This window comes from Sus scrofa, chromosome 1 (genome assembly GCF_054392235.1).
Source record: "Sus scrofa isolate SSC_HxYL_T2T_F1_AM1 chromosome 1, Sscrofa_HxYL_maternal_Yorkshire_Landrace_v2.0, whole genome shotgun sequence".
In the NCBI taxonomy this organism is placed as follows: Eukaryota; Metazoa; Chordata; class Mammalia; order Artiodactyla; family Suidae; genus Sus; species Sus scrofa.
Genome location: NC_139383.1, coordinates 256,804,427 through 256,821,845, shown reverse-complemented (window position 1 = coordinate 256,821,845; position 17,419 = coordinate 256,804,427). Strand labels below are relative to the sequence as shown.

At 36.8% G+C, this 17,419-nt stretch overlaps 1 protein-coding gene and 1 non-coding gene across 2 annotated transcripts in view; both read left to right on the top strand.

Annotated features, from left to right (window-relative positions):
- LOC106509227 (uncharacterized) overlaps window positions 1-17,419 on the top strand; it is a 434,083-nt gene that overhangs the window by 162,397 nt on the left and 254,267 nt on the right. The window lies entirely within an intron of this gene.
- Window positions 16,122-17,240, top strand: LOC100153672 (olfactory receptor 13F1-like). The gene has a single exon (XM_021075673.2). The coding sequence runs from the start codon at window positions 16,236-16,238 to the stop codon at window positions 17,238-17,240; it is 1,005 nt and encodes a 334-aa protein (XP_020931332.2). The 5' UTR covers window positions 16,122-16,235.

Below are 17,419 nucleotides of genomic sequence, written 5' to 3'. Positions count from 1 at the left end.
CAGGGACTTGATAGGAAGAGTAGATCATAACACTGTGATGACTGTATCCTGAAGAGGACAGAATGGACACATATTTAGCACATGTGAGATACTCAGGAATTCTTCAAATTAAGTGGGAAGGTCTTTCGTGAGTTTAGAGATATTTCACTAGGAAAACATTCTACAAATTAGATTTTGAATTGTCACTGAAAGTTATGAAATGTCCACACATCGTAATAACTGTATGTATCTGTGAATATTCTGGCAGTAGTTCACTAGAATAGTTAAATCTGGTAGCTCCTCATTAGGATACTAAAGCTGTATCATATCTTATTTTAAAAATGTTCTTTTCTTCCTAAAAATAGAGGGCCTCATCTAAAATGATATGTGATCATTATATACTAGGTAGAAAAAAATGAGAGTATGAAACAAAGCAACTTTCTTTAACCACTGGAACATGGTAGCTTTTTTATCAGAAGATTAATTTTTCTTTTTAAAAAATTAATTATAAAGTTTTACACCATTTTACACAATTTTAAAGGTTATAGTGCACTTATAGTTATTACAAAATATTGGCTATATTCCCCATGTTGTACAATACATACTTCTAGCCTCTCTCACACCCAATAATTTGTACCTTCCACTCCCCTGTCATTATTGTACTCCCAGCGGTAACTATTAGTTTATTCTCTATGACTCATCTTCCTTTTTTAAACCTTTTTTTTTTTTGTCTCTTTAAGGCCACACCTAAAAAGTGGCATATGGAAGTTCCCAGGTTAGGGGTTGAATCGGAGCTGTAGCTGCTGGCCTGCACCACAGTCACAGCAACACTAGACCTGAGCAATATCTGGGACCTACATCACAGGGCAACGCTGGATCCTTAACCCACTGCACAAGGCGAGGGACTGACCCGTGTCCTCATGGATACTAGTTGGATTTGTTACCGCTGAGCCACAACAGGAACTCTGAGTCTGCTTCTTTTTTGTGATACTCTCTAGTTTTTTTGTATTTTTTAGGTCCCACATTTAAGTGACATCATAGAGTATTTTTCTTTTTCTGACTGACTTATTTCACTTAGCATATTGCTCTACAAGTCCATCTATGTTGCTGCAAAGGGCCAAATTTTAACATAAATCTAAAAGCCTGTACTATAAAATTCCTAGAGGAAAATATAGCCAGTACAATCTTTGACATGAATCACAGCAATGTCTTTTTGGATCTGTCTCCTAAGGTGAAGGAAATAAAAGCACAAATAAACAAATGGGACCTAGTTAAACTTAAAAGCTTTTACACAGCAAAGGAAACCATTGATAAAATGAAAGACCACCCACTCAATGGGGGAAAATATTTGCAAATGATATGACTGATAAAGGATCAATATCCAACATATATAAACAGCTCATATAACTCAAGATCAATAGAACAAACAATCCAGTTGAAAATTGAACAGAAGAACTGTATATATATTTTTCTAAAGAGGAAACACAGATGGCCAACAGGCACATGAGAAGATGCTCAATATCTCTAATTATCAGGAAAATGCAAATCAAAACCACAATGAGATATCACCCCACACCTGTTAGAGTGGCTATCAATGTTATTTAACAAATGTTGGTGAGGATGTGGAGAAAAGACAACCTTTGCGCATTGTTGGAGGGAATGTAATTTGGTGCAGCCACTGTGGAAAATAGTATAAAAGTTTCTCAAAAACCTAAAAATAGAACTACCATATGATTCATTAATTTCACTCTCTCTCTCTCTCTCTCTCTGTGTATATATATCTACATATAAAAACCCCCAAAACATTAATTCAAAAAGATACATACACCCCCAATGGTCCTAGCAGCATTATTTACAATTGCCTAAATATAGAAACAACCTCAATGTCCATCAACAGACGAATGGATAAAGACGTGGCATATTTGTACAATGGAATACTATTCAACCATAAAAAGATCACTCTTACTGACTTAGCCTCATGAGACGAGCAGTATATAATGGTAAATCAGTTTTGAGCTTGAAAACCTTGGCCTATTGCTTATCTTTAACATTAAATATTAAGATATAATGGAGTATTATCTAAAGGAACAATTTTAAATACTTCTCTATTCACCATCATTGCTAGAAGTTCAATACTTCTCTTAAGGTGAACTGCCTGATGGCCATACATTTGCACACAGATTTTCTTTTGTCCTATCTATTTGCATATATCATTACTTTAAGACATTCCTTTATGACATCTTTGATAGACTTCTGGCCAATGGTCTTTTAAGGCCATGATACATTTCCCTTTTATATTGAAAGCTAAATAACTCAGAATGTTCAAAAATGAGATGTTATTTGTGACTCCATATAAATTTTGAGGAAGCTTGAAAATGTGCAGATGTGTTTGCCATGTCTTTGAAAAGACTGACATTAAGAGCCACGCTTTCCGCTAGATTGGGGAAATGAGTTTCTGGGGTCTGTATGAAGCTAGGACAAGATGTATTCAAGTTATCACAGCCATGGAATATCTTGAGTTCTGAAGGATAACAAGTTTCTCAGGTTTCTGTGAATGGGCTGTTAGCTGCCTTTTTAAGGTTACCCTGAGGCTCTTGAGTAACCAGGCCATGCATTTAGGATAAATGTTGAGGAAAGATCAACTAAGGCGGCAAGGAAACCAATATTATTTTCTGATCAAATTTCCCAATAAATCATAAAGAGCATTCCTCTGGACAGATGTAGATTTGTGTATACACCCTACCTGACACATGAAGAATACTGGTCTGAAACATAAAATTTATCCAGCATTTAGCTCTTGTTAAATTTTGGTGGAATGTTTAGTGAACTAATATATCCATACTTATCAAGGGGTATAGGCATGCTCATTTTTGAAAGTTTGAATCTGGTTAGAAGGAATGTCAGCATATCATTGATAACACTGACTCAGTATAGATCAGAGCAATTTCTCTTCTTCTCTGGGATACAGTATTTTATCTTGAGGTATAATTTTTTTTAAAAATTATTTATTTTTTTAAATTTCCCCAATGCATTCTTTTTTTCTTTTTTTCTTTTTTTTTTGTGTGTATACACATACATATTTATTTATTTTTTTTAAATTTTTTAATTTTCCCACTGTACAGCAAGGGGGTCAGGTTATCCTTACATGTATACATTACAATTACATTTTTTCCCCCACCCTTTGTTCTGCTGCAATGTGAGTATCTAGACAAAGTTCTCAATGCTATTCAGCAGGATCCCCTTGTATGTCTATTCTAAGTTGTGTCTGATAAGTCCAAGCTCCTGATCCCTCCCACTCCCATAAGGCAGCCACAAGTCTTTTCTCCAAGTCCATGATTTTCTTTTCTGAGGAGATGTTCATTTGTGCTGGATATTACTTTCCAGTTATAAGTGATATCATAAGGTATTTGTCTTTGTCCTTCTGGCTCATTTCACTCAGTATGAGATTCTCTAGTTCCATCCATGTGGCTGCAAATGGCATTATGTCATTCTTTTTTATGGCTGAGTAGTATTCCATTGTGTATATATACCACCTCTTCTGAATCCAATCATCTGTCGATGGACATTTGGGTTGTTTCCATGTCCTGGCTATTGTGAATAGTGCTGCAATGAACATGTGGGTGCATGTGTCTCTTTTAAGTAGAGTTTTGTCTGGATAGATGCCCAAGAGTGGGATTGCAGGGTCATATGGAAGGTCTATGTATAGATTTCTAAGGTATCTCCAAACTTCTCCATAGTGGCTGTACCAGTTTACATTCCCACCAACAGTGCAGGAGGGTTCCCTTTTCTCCACAGCCCCTCCAGCACTTGTTATTTGTGGATTTATGAATGATGGCCATTCTGACTGGTGTGAGGTGGTATTTCATGGTAGTTTTGATTTGCATTTCTCTTATAATCAGCGATGTTGAGCATTTTTTCATGTGTTTGCTGGCCATCTGTATATTTTCCTTGGAGAAATGTCTATTCAGGTCTTTTGCCCATTTTTTCATTGATTGATTGGCTTTTTTGCTGTTGGATTGTATAAGTTGTTTATATATTCTAGAGATTAAGCCCTTGTCCGTTGCATCATTTGAAACTATTTTCTCCCATTCTGTAAGTTGTCTTTTTGTTTTCTTTTGGGTTTCCTTTGCTGTGCAAAAGCTTTTCAGTTTGATGAGGTCCCATGGGTTTATTTTTGCTCTAATTTCTATTGCTTTGGGAGACTGACCTGAGAAAATATTCATGAGGTTGATGTCAGAGAGTGTTTTGCCTATGTTCTCTTCTAGGAGTTTGATGGTGTCCTGTTGTATTTTTAAGTCTTTCAGCCATTTTGAGTTTATGTTTGTGCATGGTGTGAGACTGTGTTCTAGTTTCATTGCTTTGCATGCAGCTGCCCAGGTTTCCCAGCAATGCTTGCTGAATAGGCTTTCTTTTTCCCATTTTATGTTCTTGCCTCCCTTGTCAAAGATTAATTGACCATAGGTGTCAGGGTTTTTTTCCGGGTTCTCTCTTCTGTTTCATTGGTCTGTCTGTCTGTTTTGATACCAGTACCACACTGTTTTGATGACTGTGGCTTTGTAGTATTTCTTGAAGCCTGGGAGAGTTATGCCTCCTGCTTGGTTTTTGTTTCTCAGGATTGCTTTGGCGATTCTGGGTCTTTTGTGGTTCCATATAAATGTTTGGATTGTTTGTTCTAGTTCTGTGAACAATGTCATGGGTAATTTGATAGGGATTGCATTGAATCTGTAGATTGCTTTGGGTAGGATGGCCATTTTTACAATATTGATTTTCCCAATCCAGGAACATGGAATATCTTTCCATTTCTTTACATCTTATTCAATTTCCTTGATTAATGTTTTTATAGTTCTTTATAGAGGGAACATTCCTGAATGTAATCAAAGCCATTTATGATAACCCCACAGCAAATATAATACTCAATGGGGAAAAACTGAAAGCCTTCTCACTCAAATCTGGAACAAGACAGGGATGCCCACTCTCATCACTGCTCTTCAACATAGTTTTGGAAGTCCTAGCCACAGCACTTAGACAAACAAAAGAAATAAAAGGCATCCATATAGGAAGAGAAGAGATAAAACTGTCACTGTATTTTTTTTTCTAAGGAAAACTTTCCTTAAAAAAGACACATGCACCCGCATATTCTCTGCAGCCCTATTCACAATAGCCAAGACATGGAAACAACCCAAATGTCCATCAACAGATGACTGGATAAGGAAGATGTGGAATGTATACAAAATGGAATGCTACTCAGCCATACTTTTTCACCATTAGTTTTCCAATAAACTTTATGATGTGTGAGGACCCATTAATTGATCCCTAGGCAGAAGTTGCTTGGAATATAAAATCTTCAGGACAGTTGACCTTGGTCTGTGCTAAAATATTTGAAGCTTTTTATTGAGGGTCTTGGGCTTCATAACCTTGGAACAAGTAATTCTGTCTTAGAATTTACTCATGTTACAGATCTATTGGCCAAATCAGGTCTCTCTTATAATTATATTTTCCACAATTTACTTTGAAATTTATAATTTGCTTTACTTATTAGGCATCAGATAATGATCCATTTGTTTTACTTATTTTTTTTCTCTTCTGTCTCAGTAAAATAGAAATATGTTTATTAGGATTCCTAGGATCTCACAATTCCAAGCTCATTACACTTGGTACTAAGAAAATGACTTTGCATTTTCTGTAAAATTTTGGAGCTAGAAATATTTTGTGTTTTTTGCAACCTGCTTGTTTGTGTTACAAAGAGAATCTTAATTTTTAGGAGATCTAAAACCTAGCTTTAAGTAGTCTGTAGCTATTTTCAGGCAGCAATACATTTTTCAAATAAAATTCTCTCATTTTACTCTATTTTTCTCACCTCCTAAATACTTCATTATAGTGATATTGATGTGCTCTGCAAAAACTCTATCCAGGACTGAAAATTTCTCCCTAATACAGAATGTCTATTTTAAGCAGATTAGCATAGCACAAGGATGCAAAACACTAATATATTCTAAAGCACTAGACACTTGCACAACAGTAAGCTGGAACCCATTTTTTCTTCACAATAGATTATGTATCAGCTCCTCAAAAGATATTCAATTCAACTCAAGTGTATTTTCAGGTGCCTGATATTTCCTTACATTCTTCTAGGCACACAGGATACATTGGTGAATATAACGAACATCCTTGCCTTCATAGGGAGTCTTCACAGGGAGTCTTCACATATTAGTTATGGAAACAGATGAAAAGTGTAAAAGAAAAGGTTAACATTGAACATATGAGTAGTGTAATAATGCCCTACGACCACTAGAAAAGCTGCAGAGTATAATTTTTTTTTTTTTAATGAATTAGATAGCTTTCTGAAGAGGTCAGAATATGAGGAGTTAAAGTTCTAGAGAGAAGGGAGGGTCATCTAAGTGAACCAAACATTCTGTGTTCCTTTTTCTTTTTTCCTTGAGGCATTTGCTAATTCTTCACTGTTACCTGTTGGCTGGCTAGAACCTGGGCAGAGAAATGCTGCTAAGAGGCAGAAACGTACGGACAAATTTTGGTAATCTTATGGGTTTGGGAAGACAAAACTTGAGTTTTAGACCTACCAAGATATCTCATTCTGAACTAAAGGGGGGCCAAGGTCCTGAACTGAAGGAAGTTATGCATATGTGATCCCAGCATGTATCATTGGTTTTCCCATATGAACCATTTGTTCTCATTCACTGTTTGGAATAAGAGGACTGGAACTTGAGCAGAAAGGGGTTAAACATGCTAGAAGAGATTTCAGCAGTCCCACAATGCTTCTGAGACAAGAATTGAAGTCTGGGATCCATGAAGGAGGAAACTCCTTTATATAACCTCCAGGGCCTCAGTTGGACTTTAGAGAGATAAATCTAAAATATGAGAGGACCCATATTTTGGCTAAGACTGTAAAATCTGAAATCCAACTCTAACTTATCTCGTTTTCTCTTTGATATAAGGCATTCTGTCCTACTCTAGGTTTCTATCAGAGGTTAAAGTGAATTCTCTTTGAGTAAATAAAACATAACCAAGAGAGAGTATACATTTTTCATATGTGATATCTGACATTTAATAAAAATACTGGAATAATATCTTTTTAGAAAAAAGATACAAGATCAAGAGACAAAAACAGGCAATTCAAAGTCTCTCAGGGTTACCCATAGTAGGAGTTATGAGACACAGATTTTAAAGTAACCAATGTAGGGGAGTTCCCATTGTGGCACAGTGGAAACAAATTCGACTAGGAGCCATGAGGTTGCAGGTTTGATCCCTGGCCTCACTCAGTGGGTTAAGGATCCAGCGTTGCCATTAGCTGTGGTGTAGGTCACAGACGTAGCTTGGATCTGGTGTTGCTGGGGCTCTGGCGTAGGCTGGCAGCAACATCTCTGATTAGACTCCTAGCGTGGGAAGCTCCATATGCCGCAGGTGTGGCCCTAAAAGGTCAAAAGCCAAAAAAAAAAAAATCAATAAAATAAAGTAAAATAACCAATGTTAACATGTCCCTCAACATAGATAACAAGATAAAAAGAGTTCGCTGGAGAATCAGACATTACATTAAAAAATTATGTAGAAATTATGGAACTAAAAAATACAACTGGATTGGGGAACTAAATAGATGTATTAACCATAGCTTAGACAACTTTGAAGAAAGGCTCCCAAACTGGAAGATAGATCAGTAGAAAATATTCAGATTGATGCAAGGAGAAGAACAAGGACAGAAAACATAGGAAGGCATGTAAGAGCTACATGGGTCATGTTGGAAAAGTCTAACATGTGTAACTGAGCATTCAAAGGGATCGGAGAAAGATGAAATGGGGTAGAAGAAGAAAATGGCTAATATGGATTGATTTTCTCTAATTTATGAAAGATATCAAGACCAAACTCAAGGAGATGTAGCATGTTAAGAAGGGTAAGTAAAAATAAAACCTGATTTGAGAATCTCTTTGTAAAATTCAGAAACCAACAATAAAGGTAAATATAAAATGCATTCAAGGGAAAAAAACAGATGCATTTCCTCAAAGAAGTAGCAACAAAACTTAGGGGTGACTTACTAAGTGAAACAGTGGGTACAAGAACATAAAGAACAGCATTTTTAGTATGTTGAAAGGCAGTAATTGTCAACAAATAATGATATACTCAGTGAAAATATTTGTCAAAGTGAAAGGAAAATGAAAATATCGTAAAACCCTTTTCCCAAACCACCTTACACACACACACACACCCACACACCCACACCCCCATTCATTTCTAGCAGATTTGCCTTAAAGGAAATCCTAAAGGAATAACTATACAAGTGGAACGAAAATGATTTAAGATAGCATAAGGAATAATAAGCATTGGGATTGATGAATATATGGGTCAATTTAAATAAATATCAAGTTTCACAAACAGCAATTATAATGTCAGCTTCCAAGTTTTATGTAGAATTAAAATTTATAATACCAATAACAAAAAGTAGGAGTGGTTAAGTAGAATTACAGCTTTAGTATTTTCTAGTGTCTATATATATTAGAATATTATGTCAGCTTTATATTATAATAGCCTCAGAGATATATCTCTGAGGCTATTATCCCTCCCAAAAAAGTAAAATTAAAATGAATGAAGGAAAGATCACAAATTAACTAGTCCTAAAAAAACAATTAAGAGGGACAAAATATAACATAGAACATTTGGAACTAATAGTAAACAGAGTAAATAAAGACTCACCTATATATCATATGTGTCAGTATTTATAATAAACAAAGTGAAAGATGATAATAAATCATGCTGTCATCACTTTTATGCAGTATTGTACTGGAATTCATAATTACTACCATGAGTAATGAAAAATCATATAAATAAGAGAAAGAAAAATCTGTCATTCTTTACCAATGGCACTCTGTGTATATAGAAAACCCAACTGATCTACAGACTGTTGGAATTAAAGTAATTTTACAAGATTGCTGACTACAAATTTAGCCTACAAAAATCATTATATACCAATAATAAAAAGTAGAACATGGAATCTAAAGTACCAACAATTTATAATATCATCAAAGTCATTATATTGGAATATAATGTGTACAAGACATTTATGCAAGAAAAATAATATATTATTGAGAGAAATTAAAGAATACCTAAATAATGGAAAGATATCTCTCTCTAATGGATTAGAAGATTCAGTAGTAGAAAGATGTCAGTTTCCTCTAAATTGACATGTAGGTTCAAGTAATTCCAATCAAAGTACCAACAGGTACACTGTGAAAATTGATAAACAGATACTAAAACATGTGAATGCTAATACCAGCCAAACCATCTGTATAGAAGAAAATATTTAAGGGACCAGAAATCAAGACTTATTATAGTGCTACAGTTCATAAGACAATATTGTATTGGCTTAAGGATAGAAAAATAGATTAATGGAACAGAACAAGAGGCCCAAAACAGAGCCATGTATGTACAGTCAAGTAGTTTATGTCAAAAGTGACCCTGCAGTGCAGTGGGTAAGGAATCTTTTCAACAAATCAGGTTGAGTCAAATAGTATCCACATAGTAAAAAAAAACCAAAAATCTTGACCCTTGCTTCATAGCATATACAAAAATTAATTCCAAATGGAATGTATATCTCAATATGAAAGATAAAAATGTAAGCATTCTGGAGAGTAAGAAATCTTGAAGTAATCAGAATATTTTCCTATGGATAAAAACAGGATAGACAAATGAATAAAATTGTGATTCTTTTAAGAAGGATGAAGGCCCAGGTGAGTCAGTGTTGTACAGGTAATAAAAGGATCTATTGCTGCATCGGTCTTACACTGCTACACTGATGCAGCATAATAATCACAAGTTCACAGTAGCATACAAAAATTCATATTTGTTAAAGTCTAAGAAAATGGAGCCAGGTAATCTCAACTAGATATCTTGAATCTCAAATCAGCTGTGGTTTAGCTAGTTGATTTTTCTGGGCTCACTGACTTGTAGGTGGTTGACTGATTGCTGGCTCAAGTAGGATGGCCTCCGCAGTGGGTTCTGGGACAACTCAATTCTGCTTACTGTGCATTTTATCCTCCATGGCAAAACTGGACCTATTCTCATGATAATAACAGATATGGAAGAATGATAGCTAACCTAATTGTGCTAGTGCTTTACAAGTCTCTGCTTGCATTGTATTTGCTAGTGATCCAGTGACGAAATCAAGCTACATAGTTTAAAGCCAAAATCAGAGGTGGTGGGCCTAGAAAGGACTGAAGATTTGGGATCCTTTTGCAATGAATATACAGCTACATAACATCATGTTAACGTAAAACAATAAAACAACCAATTATTTTTAGCTGAAAAATGGGTTTATATAAAAGCAGCAAGAAAATCTTGTTTTAGGGTATGCAGCTATGGCAAACCACATGCAAATTCAGAAAAGCAACGCAGAGGAAGCTCTTTTATAGAGGATAAAGGGAAATTGAAAGGGTTGTTATAAACAAAAAACCCTTTGAAGAAAATTGGGGGTTCAAAGTATAGTAGCTTTTCATTGGCTGAGTTGTGACAGTCTTTCATTGGCAGAATCTAGTGTCAGGCGAGGAGAAAATCTTTCTTCTTTCTATTGACAGGAGTAAAGTAGTGTCACTTCCTGCAGGAGATGCAGGATATGTATCTGCTTGTTAAGATCTGTGAGGACATGAGTTTTTCATGCATGAGAGCTTCTTCTGGCTTCTAGACTCCAGTCTAGTGAGATTTCCCTTTATTTTCACCAGTCATTTACCTAATCAATACTTGAGCTGAGGTTCAATCCACTTTTACTTTAAGTCTAATATTCACTGTAATGCACTTCTTCAAAGACTCTTATGTAATCTTTATAGAATCAGAAAGGTTGGAGTTTCCATCAAGTCTCAGGGAAAACAAATCTGATTAGTCCATGAGGACACAAGTTCGATCCCTGGCCTCACTCAGGGTGTTAAGGATCTGGCTTTGGCAGTGATCTGTGGTGTATATCGCAGATGCGGCTTGGATCTGGCATGGCTGTGGCTGTGGTGTAGGCCAGTGGCTACAGCTCCAATTCGGCCCCTAACTTGGGAAACTCCATATGCCTTGGGTGTGGCCCTAAAAAAACCAAAATAAAAACCCTAAAAAAAACCCCTATAAATGTTATGCTAGGTACTTAGTCTATTCAAGAGGCATTTGATGGTAATAGCAATAAATTATCTGATCGATCAATGCTGTTTCTCTACTTTGTGGCCATTTAAACAGTAAGTGTATTTAATCTTCTATTACTCAGATAACTGAGAAATCTGGAGAGATTTCTAAAAAGAAATGGGTCACTTTACAAGCTCAGAGGCTATTTGGGAAGGCATCCATTAATTGGATTTTTTTACTATATAATTCAAGGGCCACCTACAGAGGAATGGGATAGGCACATAGTCTCCTCTGGGTCTGCTTGCACAAATGCTGCTCAAGAGTCAGGCCATTTATGGAGTTCCCTGGTGGGATAGTGGCATAAGTGTCTGGCCTTGTCACTACTGTGACTCAAGTTACTGCTGTGGCTCTGGTTTGATCCCTGGCCTGGGAACTTCTGCATGCCACAGCCACAGCTAAAGAAAACAAAAGAGTCAGGCCTTTGATTTGGCCAAATGGCTTGAAATAATTTTTAAAAATTTACCTACTTTTTTTCCTGTCCCGAATTAGTTAATGGAACTTGAAGAATCACACCCTGGAGAGCTGGAAACTTTCTTAACTCGTTTATGTTTCAGAATCTCAACCCTAAATTGTTAAGGGAGTTGGAAGGTCCCTAAAAGCAACAGAAGACTTTAGAAGTCTTAGTTCCAGGGATTACCCTTTGGAAGATTTTTAAAGAGGATCATAGGGGGTGATTTTGGCATAAAAATTTCTATATCACGGTTTCTTTGAAGAAATTATTATTTTTTTTTTGAAGTAACAGGAACTATGTATGTCAAGATTTTGTGAGTGAGGCAAGATTCAGGTTGGTATCTTGCAAACCAAGAACATCCATGTCCTTTTTCATTGCAATCTTCTGAGAGAAAATACCTCTGCACAACCCACATTAAAACACTTTTCACAACATATTATCAAAACTTAAAAAATTCAGAGTCTTTTACTCTTTTGAGCACTGTACCAGACATATAAGAAAGACCATGTTGAGGCTCTCCTTTGACTCTCAGTATTGAATCACACGTTGACCAAAAGGGAAGATGCTCCTCACATGTGCTGAGGTAAGTGGGAGTAGACAATATGCATCTCTGTCTGTAATCTTAGATCTACACAATCCATTAATGGGTCTCAGCCAGGCCCGGAAACCAGAATACAGATATCTACCTTAAAAGGAAGTACAAGCTGGTAGGGAAAATATTGAGTTGAAGCAATGAGTCCTGAATATGGCATAAAAGTTTGGCTATATCTTCCAGACATTTACTGCAGAGAAATCCTAACCAAACATTTCCCAGCTTTCAACTGAGAAATGTTGGATCGGAAGTTCTCCAAGTCTATTCTGGTGCAGACATTTAGAAACAAGGAGGAGTTTGTTGGAAAATATGTAATTATCTTTGCACTGGGATCAGAAATCACTTTAGAGAAAAAATACCTGCATAAAATGACATGGGGTAGGTGACACTCTGACAGAGATGTTAGAAACAAGGAGGAGGAGTTCCCGTCCTGGCTCAGTGGTTAACAAACCCGACTAGTATCCATGAGGATGCAGGTTGGATGTGGGTTCAACCCCTGGCCTCGTTCAGTGGGTTAAGGATCTGGCATTGCCATGAGCTTTGGTGTAGGTTGCAGATGTGGCTCATATCTGACCTTGCTGTGGCTGTGGTGCAGGCTGGTGGCTACAGCTCTGATTCAACCCCTAGCCTGGGAGCTTCCATATGCCATGGGTGTGGCCCTAAAATAACAAAAAGACAAAAAAAAAAAAAAGAAAAAGAAAAAAAAAGAAAAACGAGTTTGTTGGAAAATATTCAATTATCTTCGCACAGGAGTCAGAAATCATTGTCGAGAAAGAAAATGTATCTGCATAAAATGACATGGGGTAGGTGAGACTGACAGAGACGCCAATCAAGTAAGGATGAGGGGGTGAGTGGGAAAAGGAGGTTTCATTGTTTTGTTTCTGAAAGAGAGGGCATTTTAAAGCTGAGAGATGTTTGGTTATGATGTGTCAGTGGTAAATGTCTGGAACATACAGCCAAAGGCCTAAGAGAAAGGGAACAGCAAGAGCCGGACCAGAGCTAGAGCAAGAAAAGTCCATACGTTTCTGACTCTCTCCTTTCTGGTCATAATCAGTGAAGTCTTTCTTTTTCACACAGGGACAGGGGGTTGAAATTTTAATAGATTGTGGAAAAGGTGCCAATTTGAAAAAATCTGAGTCAGTGTGAGCTAGCATTGGAGCAATACGCTGGCAATTATGGTTCTGGAAAGCAAGAAAACCAGGAAATCCTAAACCCACTGTGATTCTCTGAAATGTTAGAGTGGTCATGGAATGGGGGTTAGGTAGGAAGAATTTTATACAGGTTAATCTAGATCTCTGAGATATGTGCATGACAGGAATTATTGTCTTCCTTATACAGATTAGGAAACCAAATCTGAAAGAGGTCAAGTAATGTGCTTAATTTTGCATATCAGTAAGTAGCATAGTTGGATTTTGAGCCCAAATCACGCACTCTTGGGACAGTGCTCTAATTCCCTACAGGATGACTGTTTGGAAAGCATTTCCACCCCTTCTGAGCATACAAGTGGTCATTATTTTTCCTTTATTTCCCTCTACATCAAATATTTAAAGCTAAGAGCTAATCATTTTGTTTCTTAATTCGACTAGTTTCTTTAAGATTACGGATAAGTTTGCAGATGTGCATACACGTTGAGAAGCTTTAGGCTTTTATGCTGACACAGAGAACTGCAGTGAAAATATACTTATTTTAATACGTATCAAAAAGTTACTATGTTCAAGGCCATGTGTTATCACATCTTAAATATGAGTTATCTCTTTGCTAATATGGTGGAGAATAGGCTCTTGACAAGCTTAGTGTCCACTGCTGGGGCAGTAGGGATGTGGACTATGGCTATAGTTCAGTGTGACATACTTGAGTAACATGAAGAATGTACAAAGAATTGCCGGAGTCCAGCTCCAGCAGCCCAGGTGTCCTTGCAGGGATGGACAGTGTCGGTGGATGCAAACGGAGATAGCCTCTTTGTCCCTTCTTTCAGGGTGCTGGAATGCACAAATTTTATTAGCATAAGTAGCAGTTTATAGAGACAGCTTAATTGTAACTTACATTACAGTGCTTAGATCATATTTTTAAAAGTTAAACTTTTAGATTACAGGGTACAGTAGATATACATTGTGTTCTAAGGATTTTAATTAAAAATAACGGATACAATATATCATGTAAAAATATAATGGGTAAAAAACATCATGTGGAAAAAACATTATATGAAAATAAGGAGATTCGGTATAAAACGTTTTGTGGTTACTCTTAGCAAGCACCACCTGTTATTGTTTTAAGCTAATCTTTAACAACTAGAAAGGTCACAAGCACAAGAATTTGACATTTACAAAAATTCGTCTTTTAGATTAAAGCTTGGGGTACTAACTTCAAAGTGTTATGGTCAGGGGACAGTATGAGAAAATATTTTTTATATCAAAGCAACTTAATTTCCTAAAACTTAAAAGCTTTTTACAAAATTCATTAAAAGCAAGATTATTATTGTTTTTCCATTTATGTCTAACCTATTCTTAACCTATTGTACATAGGACAATTACCTAACTCTAAAACCTATTCTTACTTGTAACAAACTAATGAATACTTTGTTTTTAAATACATTGGATCTGAATAGGGGGAATTCAACCAAAGTGAAGCTCTTATTATTTTATTACTGTTCCAATTTTTTGTTGTTCCAATTTTATTGAGTCACAAAACAACATAGGAAAATTACAAAGAATAACAAGCAAATAACAGGAAAGAATGAATAATAAGTAAATAACAAGAAAGACTGATTTTTCCAAGAAGCGATTTTTATTCTTGCACTGTTGTGCAAAGCCTTCATTTTGTTATTGTAGCCATTGTTGTCGGGTTAGCAGGTGAGCCTCATTATTTTTAGAACTTGCCCTCGGAACTGTGCCGCTGGCTAAGCCCTTTTCCCTATTTCGAAACCTGCCCTCGGAACTGTGCCGGCGGGTAGGCTTTTTTTCCTCGGTTAGGAACCCTGCCTTCGGAACTGTGTGGTCAGGCTAGTTCCCTTCCTCGGCCTCCTGCATCTCCTCGGCTCTCCGCAAAGAATGAAGCTGGACCTAAGACTTAAGGTACAGATAGCCGGATAAAATATTCAAGAAAGACAAGATTGGAGCTGGAAAGGAAAGGTCCTACAAGGAGATAAACTGTAGATCAAAGACATAAAAATACAAATTGGCATGGCAAGTACGAGGAACCAGCAGCTGGTTGTTTCATATCAGAGAGTGGAGATGGAGTGTTGGAAGATGATGAGGTTAGAGAAGTAAGCAATGATGAGAATGTGAGGTTTGTGTGATTTGTGATTGATTTCATTTGAAATCTGTCTTGTAGGACAGTGGTTTTTAAAGTTGCCTCCATATGTGATCACTTGTGAGATATAGTGTAAATATATTGTGAAACATTTTATTTGCATACTAAATTACTTAAGTTTGAAACTATAATCATCTTTGTAAAAAAGTATGGGTTCAAGATAATTCCATATTCAGAAATGCCCTTTTGAAGACAGTGTAATAGCAAACGGACTCATCTATTTTCTATGTATATTCCTTAGTATATGGCATTTCCATCTGTTTCATTACATAATTTGCATCTTTATGATGTGCATCAAATTCTTTTCTTGTTGTAACTTTTAGAAAAAAATTTTCTTTGCCCAGAAACTTCCTCTTGTCCTTAACTTGATTGGATCCAATGCATTTTTAAAATTGAACTAAGTCTCAAAATTGAACTAAGTCTCAAAATTGAACTAAGTCTCAAAATGTCTCACTGAGAAGCACCCCTGACATGGGTTATGGTCTTTGCTCTGTGTTTGCCTAGTACCTTTGGGGCAGACTATCATGTTGTAGTTTTTATTTGCTTGAATGAGTTCTATATTTTATTGTGAGTTGCCATAGAGAAGAACTTGTCTACCTTGACTGTGGATCATCAGTGACTCATAGTATATTCAATAAATGTTGAATGAATGATTAATTAATAACGTATTGGCAGGATAATAAACCTCTTAAAGTACCCCTATCAGAAACCCCTTGAAAATTGGAAGAGTTTAAATTTTAAACAATGTATACTTTTATTCACTACTACAGAGGAACCAGAAGGAATAAAATGGTCAAGACAAACTTGACAGTCATTTCTGATTTTATTTTTCTTGGATTTTCTCACTACCCCAACGCTGAGGTTATCATATTTGTGCTATGCCTGCTGATGTACCTGACCACCGTGCTGGGTAATATTATCCTGATCTCCGTTAGTGTCCTGGATTCGCGCCTACACACACCCATGTACTTCTTCCTCAGCAACCTCTCCTTTCTGGACATCTGGTACACTTCTTCTGCCCTCACTCCAATGCTGGCAAACTTCGTTGCAGGGAAAAACACCATCTCATTCTCAGGATGTGCCGCTCAGATGTACTTCTCTCTTGCCATGGGCTCCACGGAGTGTGTGCTCCTGTCCCTGATGGCGTATGACCGCTATGTGGCCATCTGCAACCCCCTGAGATACCCCATCATCATGAACAAGAGGGTCTGTGTGCAGATTGCAGCTGGCTCCTGGGTGACAGGCTGCTTCACTGCCCTGGTGGAAACGGTGTCTGTATTGCAGCTGTCTCTCTGTGGAAATAGCATCATCAATCATTTCACTTGTGAGATTCTGGCTGTCCTGAAACTGGTTTGTGTGGACACGTCCAAGGTGGAGTTCATCATGCTGGTGATCAGTGTACTTCTTCTTCCTATGCCGATGCTCCTTGTTTGTATCTCATATGGGTTCATCGTCTCCAGCATCGTAAGAATCAGCTCAGTGGATGGTCGAAGCAAAGCCTTTTCAACGTGTGCAGCCCACTTGACTGTGGTGGTTTTGTTCTATGGGACAGCTCTCTCCATGTACCTGAAGCCCTCTGCTGTAGATTCTCAGGAAATAGACAAATTTATGGCTTTGGTATATGGTGGGTTAACCCCCATGTTGAATCCTATCATTTATAGTTTACGGAACAAAGAGGTAAAAGTGGCTGTGAATAAATTGCTGGCCAGGAACTCTCTTTGTGCTCTTTTTATCTCTATTAGCAATTAATATCTCTAAACATTAAGAGATGTTTTGTGGTCAGTATACATCTGAAGATTGGGATAATGGGAGTAGCCAATCATTTTAAATGTGATGTGTGAATCTCTAAGTCTCTTCCTTGGCCAGTCACTGAAAGTCTAAGATAATATTGATTTATCTTACATAAGTTTACCTGAAATCGTAAACAA